At 49.8% G+C, this 9,165-nt stretch overlaps 1 protein-coding gene across 1 annotated transcript in view; it reads right to left on the bottom strand.

Moving 5' to 3' along the window:
• LOC102817641 (structural maintenance of chromosomes protein 1B-like) overlaps window positions 1–9,165 on the bottom strand; it is a 71,414-nt gene that overhangs the window by 1,383 nt on the left and 60,866 nt on the right. Inside the window, exons 7-11 of the mRNA XM_006877964.1 lie at window positions 7,485–7,641; window positions 6,839–6,993; window positions 4,705–4,856; window positions 2,653–2,775; window positions 1,858–2,047 (exon numbers count right to left, since the gene is read on the bottom strand). Of these exons, the coding sequence (XP_006878026.1) occupies window positions 1,858–2,047; window positions 2,653–2,775; window positions 4,705–4,856; window positions 6,839–6,993; window positions 7,485–7,641 (777 nt within the window). The remainder of the gene's footprint in view (window positions 1–1,857; window positions 2,048–2,652; window positions 2,776–4,704; window positions 4,857–6,838; window positions 6,994–7,484; window positions 7,642–9,165) is intronic.

Genomic DNA, 9,165 nt, shown 5'->3' with positions numbered 1-9,165 from the left:
GGTCATCAGCACACAGCCCCTCTCCCTCTCTGGGTCCAGAGTCCCCAGCCGCTCCATCTCTCCTCATCATCATCTCTGTGTCCATCTCTGGCGTGGCTGCTTCTCTGGGTAGGCTCCTGCTCTCCACTCTTCTCCCTTGATGGTACAAGGGACCTCTGCTCCTGGACTGCAAAATCAATCACTCCCCTCCTTTTGCTACAAAACGTCTACCTTTACATTTCCAACCCTCACAGTCAGTCCTGATAACAATTATACACTATTGTACCACAAGAGACCTATCCCCATCTCCTTTCATCAGCCCCGCCCAGACAGACTGGATACTACTCAGTGGAGACTCTATCTGCCTCAGCGCCCTCTGGATCTAGGCTCCTTTTTGAAAGCTTATAAGCCAGTCACTTCTTGCCTTTGTAGCCCTTCCATTTTGGGTAGCCAGTGTCCAAGTTGTCCACCCCTGTCTTCTCTGTGTATGGAGGGGGTGGGACTGATCCTAGCTGTAGAGATTTGTTCCCTCTTTTGAGAATTTGTTCCCTCTTTTGAGATTTGTTACTCTTTTTTTCCTCCTCTTTCTTCTAGTTGAGCTCTGATCATCCAGTCATTGAAGAAAGGTCAAGTGGGGCCATGGGCTTTTGTGACGTGAACAGTCACTAACAAGTGAGCCGTCGGTGAGGTGATGGGCCACTTAGAGCACCCACTTAACCGTTCTGCCAACTCAGCTTGGAGGGGAAACTATGGCAGCCATCCAGTAATCATAATCCCTAATCTAGTCGTGAGGTTAGAGAGGAAGGAAGGTGGTGGCTCCGCCAGGAAGCCCCATTCCCAGGAAAGAGGAAAACAAAAAAACAGCATGAGGCAGACATGAGTCTGGTGAGGAAATGTGTCAGAACTTGGACAACAGTTGTGAAGGTGTTGGACTCAAGCTATCGACAGTCTAACAAGATGTTTGTCTAAGGTGATTCCAGCATTAGGAGCTGGGATGGTGCTCTCTGGTGGGGACTGATGGCACAGAACTCATGGACGTCAGGGATTCCAGCAGGAGGCAATGGGACGGGAGACAGGATGCGTAGAGTCCTGGACACTGGAGGGCACAGGCGCGAGGACAGGATGTTAAGACGCAGGGCACACCCGTGGGAGCAGGGCCTCGACAGGACCGCCCTTGGTTTTCAGGTCTCACAAGCTTCCTGCCTTTGACAGGTGCAGTCTTGGCATTTTCTACCCTGCGTTTAGTGGAAGTATTTGCGCTTTCCCACTCTGCCAGGTTTCCCAGGTCTTACTGTACGGATGCCAGGGCTGGAGGTAGCTTTGCAGCAGTGCTGGTGCTGTGGGCAGGTGCTCAGGCTCACAGGGGAAATTGAGAATGGGAGTGGGGCTAGCCCCTGGGCTGCGTGTCCCACCTGGAGTCTGGAGAAGCACTGGCTTAAGGAGGTAGAGATGCACCCACAGACAGACGGACTCCCACAGGACAGGGGTGTGTGCGAGGGGAGATTCCTCCCCAACAGCCAGGCCCCAGGCAGTTGTCGCTGACTAGCTGACACTCAAACCCAGGTGGTCTCCTCGCCATGTTCCTCCTCTTTCTCCAGGTTCCTGGGAAATCTGTGATGGTTTGGGGCTGGTAAACGGAGACCTGGTGTGGCGCTGTGGGCTAATGCTTCAGACTACAAAGTCGTTCGAACTGCGAGGTTGGCGGTACAAGCTCACCAGCTGCTTCTTGGAAACCCTATATGGGTCACTCACTATGGGTCGGAATTGACTCGACGGCACTTCGCAACAACAACAACAATGGGCCTGAGAACTTGTCTGTTTTCTACATTGTGTGAATGTGGAGCAGACATGTCCGGTGGTTACTTGGGTCAGGCATACCCAAATGCCACCAGAAGGTATCTCAGACTGCAGAACCTGCCAGCTCCCAGGCCTTTCCTGAAAGGCCCACATCTGTGCGGGTGGCACCCCAGCAGGGAGCTCGCCTCTCAGGGTGGACTTCTCAGCACAACTCCGAATGCCCGCCAGTGTGGCCAGCGGCAATGTGGAGCCAGGGAAGTCTCCTCCAGCTCTCCATGAAGGCCCGGGAACGGGTCACGCCCCAAGCCTCTGCAGCTGGTGCCTCCCTCCCTGGCAGCGTTGGTCCAGCCAGCGTTGTCTCTGTCCACTGTTCCTGTTTTCACAGGTGACCCAGGAATGTGGCAGAAATTCAATCCATTGACAGTTCAAAATGCAGCTGAGAGCTTGGCTCTTCACAGTGGCTTTGTCTGTCTACTCTTCAGTGACCCGGAAGTGCCTGTGCAAGATGGAACCCTAGACTTGAGCTGTTTCCTTGTCCTAGACACCGAAGGCAGCCTCATGCACAACGGCACCAGCTAGCTGCACAGATCTGGTAGACAGAATTGGGGGAGGGACAGAATTTTGAAGTTTAAATCCTGACGTTTCTTGAGATGACTTGATCGAGGAGACTGCGCACGGCTGTGTGGGAGGAACTTGAGGAGGTGGGCAGCGCTGTGGTCCCAGTGTGGCCATCTTCTCGGACTCTGCTGAGTCCAACAATTCACAGAGGCCCAAACCACCCCGAGCCGGCCTGCTTCTAGATGCTTAACTTAGATTTAAGAAAAGTTTGGTTTGTAATCAGTTGTTGCTTTCCCCACACTTGTGTGCTAGGCATACGCTGTCAGCTGACCACTCTGCGCTCTGATGGAATCGAGCGGAAGGGTACTTACTTTGCCGAGGCTGGCGTTGTCGAGGGCCGTATCCATTTCATCTAACACGAAGAACGGAGCAGGCCGAAAGCTGGGGGAAAAGACCAGCCGGTCAGTGATGGCCTCCAGTTGGTTCCCGATGGCCAGGGGAGGGGCAGCGGTATCCAGAAGGGAGACCTCACCTGCTGAGTAGCCGCCCCTCTCACACGGGACCCAGCGGGCACTGCCTAGGCTGAGCACCCCTTCTTCCTTGAAGTTTCCCTTGACTTCTAGGGTTCCACCCAACTCGTCCCCCTGCCTTCCCAGCGGCTCCGCCAGCGTCTGAGGCAGCCAGCCTCTCACCTGCAGCTTTCTGCCTGCAGCGCCCTGGGCTCCAGGTGCAGATCTCTCTTCTAAGTGGCTGCTGCCTTTGCTCTCACCCTCGTCCCCAGGGCACCTCACCCACGCTCCGTCCCTGTACCTCATTCACCTCACCCACGCTCCCATCCACGTACCTATGTTGTACCATGGAGTCGGTTCCGACTCACAGCAACCCTGTGTAGCAGTTCTGCAGAGTGGTTAGTGGATTTGAACCACTGACCTCGCAGTCCAGTGCTTACCCTACAGAACCACAGCAGAACTCATTTCACGTTCCTACCTGCGCGCCGAGAGCACCCCATCCTCACTTCTACCCGCGGTTGGTTCTGCGCCCTCTCTTGAACTCCATGTCCAGCAGCTTACTCAGCAGCCCCTGCTGTGTGTCTAAGCAGCATTTCAAACTCACCCCAGCCACATGGCTCTCCTGCCCTCCAAACCTTTTCCGTCCCTTCATTATCACTCTGGGGGGTTAGGCCCCAGCCCAGACACCTTCTTCCCTGACTGACCTTGTGTCGCCACTGTTGCCTTGTTCTGGGTTGCCCACCCTGTGCCCACCCTGTTCACCCCTCACACAGCCAGGCTCGTTCTTACACTTGTCGCTCCCAGACCTACAACCATCCAGATCTGTGCTGGGACGGCATCTTCTCCAGCACGCTGCCCTGGCGTCAGTAAGCATGCAGACTGCCCTGCCGCCCCCTCTCCTGGGCAGGGTTTCTCTCTGGTGCTCGCCCTTCCCTGAGAGTCTCTGTGTTGGAGAGCTCACACACTGGAAAGCTACCTCTATTACCTGTCTTCCCAAAATACAACAGGGATTTCTCTCTGTTTTATCAGAGCTGTGCTTCCAAGGCCTACAGCCGCACCCAGCCCACAGTAAACGTGTGGTGAGTACCTGCTGGACATGGATGGGCGACACTGGGAACAGGCTTCCTCGGCTAGAGGAGTCCTGACTTCCTGGGACTCTCCTTCCCTGTGGTGAAGCAGGGCTGGGGGGCTTCTAGGGTACCCTTCCTGTCTGTGGTAAGAGGGGCAGTGACAGCCACCCTGTAGACCCCATCGAATGCTTTGACTACCTTTATTTGAGCTAACCTTCCACTCCCTGATTGATTTGATAAGCAGCAACACTGCTATCATCAGTAGAGTGAAGGAGTTTTAGAGAACTATTTTGCTTAGCATTCCTTCCAAGCTAGCAGACCTCCGAGTGTGGACCAGCAAAGTCAGACATCCTCTTGGTCTGTCTGTCTGGGCAAGGCTGATGTCACAGCTGGCCATTGGAAAATCATCGTGCTTGCGTCTCACTACTGACGACAAAAACAAACTAGAACCTGCCAGAGCCTTGTTGTTGTTAACTACTGTCCAGTCGGTTCTGACTCATAGCATAATAGGGTTTCTGAGGCTGTAAATCTTTGTGGGAGCAGAACGCCTCATCTTTCTCCCACAGAGTAGGCTGGTGGGCTTGAACTGCTGACTGTGGTTCACAGCCCAGTGCCTGTCTTACTGCGTCACCGAGATGCCTAACACAGAGCCTGACTCTTCTGGCTGCAGGAGAGTGTATCCCATCTGCTAGATGTTCACAGTAACAAGTCTGTAACAAGCTGCGGTGGGGAGACCCATTCCGTCCCTGCTACCGGAGCTCCCTCAGCACCTGCTGTCACCCTGGCCTCACCTGTGCACCGCAAACAGCAGCGCCAACGTCGCCACACACTTTTCTCCCCCTGACAGGTTGTCCATCAGCATGAAGCGCTTGCCTGGAACCACACAGCTGTAGCCAATTCCCTCCAAGTACGGCTCTTCTGGGTTCTCTGGGCTCAGAAACGCCTGGAATACGATACCAATTTAGCAAGGTCAGAACCATTTGGGTTCCATTTGGGATTTTGGGACTGAAGACTTACGCTGCAAAATACTCGGCTGGCTGGGAACGCAGTGGCTCCAGACAGTAAGCACTGGATTGTCATTCACCAGTCACTCTGTAGGAGAAAGATGAGGCTTTCTGCTCCTTCGAAGATTTACAGCCTCGGAAACCCTATTTACAGGGTCATTATGACACCGCGGCACTTAACAGCCCAATTGGCTAAGTGTTCCTCAATGTGAATGAAAAACAGCAAAGCTTATACACAATGTGTTTAACTTTTACTGTGATCACATGTAAGGGGGGACAAAGAGAACAAAGAATGCATGTAATCCCATGTATGGGGGGCAGGGGAAACACTGTAAGTGATCACATGTTCAGGGGAACAGGGAAAACACTTTGCATGTAATCACATGTACAGGGAGAGGGTGGGTGTGGACAGGGTAAACACACCCAAGCCTTCTTCCCAGACCTCAGCCACCTGATGGCAGCAACTCGTGCCAGCAGCCCTGTAGATGCAGCCACAAGCCTGCCTGCCAGGCCAGCGGTTGACAGCTTATTACATACAGTCTTATCGAAGAGTTATTTTCAAGTGAACTTTTTTTTTTTAATGGAAAGCACTTTATAAATTTCAAAATGTATTTGTTGTTGTTGTTAAGTGCTGTTGAGTTGGTTCCGACTCATAGAGACCCTGTATAGGGGTTCCGAGGAGTGGCTGGTGGGCCTGAACAACCTACCTTGAAGCTGAGTGCTTTTCCTAAGGCGCCACACCAGGACTCCAACTTTCAAAATAAGTATTGTAAAACAAGGTGCACTATTACACTGAAAAGCAGGCCCAGGACACAGCCAATTTATATAAAAAACAGAAATATGCAAACAACAATAATTTTATTCTTGGATACTTTACTTTTCTTTCGTTTCAGGTTTCCTAAATCACTTTTCATGAACCCATTAATATTCAAAGGAGAGCTAAATTTGAAGTTCATCCCTCCAACTCTTGTGCCACACTGTACAAACCTCTACTTCTGTCAACCCTTAACATCTACGTCTCGGGATTGTCATGAGTTTCTATCTCACAAGGGTAACTGCTTCTTATACACTGGCATCTGCATATCATAAAATACTTAGTACAAAACGCCTGTTTGCTAGTATTTTTGTGTCCATTTTGAACACCTAAGATAAATGGCAGGTTCCCCATTAAGAAGAGTTTAAGTCTCAGTGTTTGTCCTCAGTGTTTGATCAGGTGACCTTATGCTCAACATCATCTGCAAGAATGCTAAGGAACTGTAGATTGTAAGCCTACTAACCCCACAACCCACTGCTGTAGGACCACAGCTTCCCTCTAGGACAGAGCAGACCCACCACACAAGGTGTCCAAGTCTGTCAGCTTGATGGAAGCAGACTGCCACGGTGTTCTTGTGCAGAGTGTTTGGTGGGTTGGAACCCCTGTCCTTTTGGTTAGCAGCTAAGTGATTGTATCTTCTCTCTTCACAAAGGAAGAACGTGGGGAAGAGATGAGCAGGCCCTGTCTCCAGTCCACATTCAATTCCCTGGGCACGGACCATGGGTACTGATAAAGGGAAGGGGGAAGGACCCCAAACCAAGGGTCAGAATCCTGCCTTGCATTCTTCCCCGCTTGGACACCCAACGGACTCTAGATCGGCCATCTCCTCCACATTCCTTATATCCCCCTCCCTTTAGTACAGCGTGAACCATGCGGTGAAATCCAGCAGTACCAGGCAACAGGAGTTCAGAACTAAAGAGAACTCGAAACCAAATGATGTGACCCACTCATGTTTCAGAAGAGTCTGAGCTGGTGGTGAAGGATCTAGACCACCGGCCCTCTGGTAGAGCCCACCTTCACCAAGGAACACCATATGCTGGCTGGTCTTTACTTCTCTCAGCTGTACCACATTATTTCCACTAGGAATTGGGAGTGAAAACTACATACTTGGGCACTGCTGTTTCTGCAGAGCTTCTTGTAGATTTGATCAACTGAGACGGACACGTGCTCAAAGCATTGGTTGAAAAGATCGTATCTCCTTCTTTTCACCTGTTCAAACTGTTGCCTGCAGATTCTGGCTTCATTTCTGTTGGCCTCGAAAGCTACGAGAGAATCAGCGTTCTTTATTTTGATGACCACTGAAGAGCTTGTCTTATTTAAACTTAACTCTACGCATACAAGATTTTAAAAATTGGACCGAACTTTGGTTATCCTGAGTGAAGTCTACCTTCAAAAGGGCTCAAGTACTATTCATTATTAATTCCAAAATCATGGATTAGTGAGCCCCGTTCAAGGAGCCAGCTTCTAAATGACACGACAAGTTCTAACTGAGGGATACAGATGGTGTGAAAAAAAGCTATCAATGGTATGCTCCAGCATAACCAATCAACCTTTTTTTTTAATGAAACCTAAACATTTTTCTAAAGGGAAGCCATTAGTGACTTGGTATCAAAAGCACACATGAAGACCAGAGAGGAAAACACAGACAAGACGACACAGGTCAATCCCGGGGGGCTTGGGGAAGGGCGACAGAAATCCAAAGGCGTCTATGCCCCTGATCTTGCTCAACAGAAGGCGGAGCGCTCAACCTCACCTTCTGTGAGCTCCTTCAACTTGTCACGGATGCTCCTCAAGTTCTCCACGGCTCGCAGGTTGGGAGTGGCTGTCTTCAGTAGCACGTCTTCCTGGGAGGCTATCTGCTGCAGAAGCAGTGCACGCTGGACCTCCACGTCCTTGTCTGACTGGACAGCCTATGAGGGAAGAGCAGCAATAACTGGCAGGCGTGCAGGCCTGCACATCGAAGGCACCGGGCCGGCCCGGCTGCCCTCTCAGAGCTGTGGGTCACAGCCTGGCGGGCCCATTGCTAGTGCCTGTGTCTTTGCGTCCTGATGTCTGGGGACAGAGCCGGGGTCCAGCTGGCTGGGAGGTGATACTTAGGCCAGCACCTGACAACGAGCACGACTGACTTGAGTGAAGAGGGAAGGGAAAGGTATCTTAGGGATGCCCTTCCAGGAGAACGTTCTTGACCTTTCACATGGGTTAGTTCCTATATGATAAAGGTGACATTTTAATTTACTGGGAACAGAAGGATTCTTTGATTCAGTGGTGGTAAGTCAACTGACTAAATAACTTGGCAACCTTTTCTTACTTCACACTGGATAGAAAAATACATTTCAGACAGATTAAATAGGTCATTGGGGGAAAAAATTACACCATAAAGCAATAGGATGAATCTAGGAAATTTAGAACTTGTTAAAAATGAAACAGAACACATAAAGATCAATATCCTAGGCATTAGTGAGCTTCAATACACTGCTAGCTATACCAGGAACAGCAAACTCGAGAAGAATGGGGGCAGAACGCATCATCAAAAAGAGCATTTCAAGATCTAGCTTGAAGTATGTGGTACTGTCTGTGACAGGATGACATTCACACACCTAAAAGGAAGACCAGTTAATAGCACTACAATTCAAATTTATGCACCAACCACTAAACTCAACGATGATGAAACTGAAAAACTCTACCAACTTCTTCAATCTGGGATGGATCAACCATGCAATCAAGGTGTGCTGATAATACTGGTGAATGGAAGGCGAAGGATGGAAACAAAGAGGATGGCTGGATCAGTAGTTGAAAACCTTTGTGAGAGAAATCATACTGGTGATTGCATGATAGAATTTTTGCAAGGCCAATAACTTATTCATTGCAAATGTCATTTAAAAAAATATAAAAAGCAACTACATATCTGGACCTCACTAGATGAAATGCACAGAAATCAAACTGACGACAAGTATGGGAAGAGATGGTGACAAAGCCCAACATCATCAGCCAGAACACGGCCAGGAACAGTCTGTGGAGCAGATTACCGATTGCTCAGATACAAGTTCCAGCTGAAGCTGACTATCTCTCACCTAATTCAGAAGCCAGCTCAAGAACAGGTTTGATGCATTGGCCACTAAGGATGGGAAACCGGAAGAGTCATAGGATGTCATCAAGAACATCAGACAGGAAGAAGGCAAAAAAAGACAGGAACGAAAGACCAAAGTGGATTTCAGAAGACACTTCGAAACTTACCCTTCAAGGCACAGATGCTAAAGTGAATGGAAGAAATGAGGAGATAAAAGAGCTGTACAGATAATTTCAAAGGGAAGCTCAAGAAGACAAAGTCAAGTATTATAATGAAGTATGAAAAAACCTGGAGTTAGAAATCTAAAAGGGAAGAACATGCTCAGCATTTCCTAAGTTGAAAGACTCGAAGAAAAGAATCAAGCTTC

Source organism: Chrysochloris asiatica, unplaced genomic scaffold, assembly GCF_000296735.1.
Source record: "Chrysochloris asiatica unplaced genomic scaffold, ChrAsi1.0 scaffold00720, whole genome shotgun sequence".
In the NCBI taxonomy this organism is placed as follows: domain Eukaryota; kingdom Metazoa; phylum Chordata; class Mammalia; order Afrosoricida; family Chrysochloridae; genus Chrysochloris; species Chrysochloris asiatica.
Note: the sequence above shows the minus strand (reverse complement) of the source record. Positions and strands in the feature narration are given on the sequence as shown.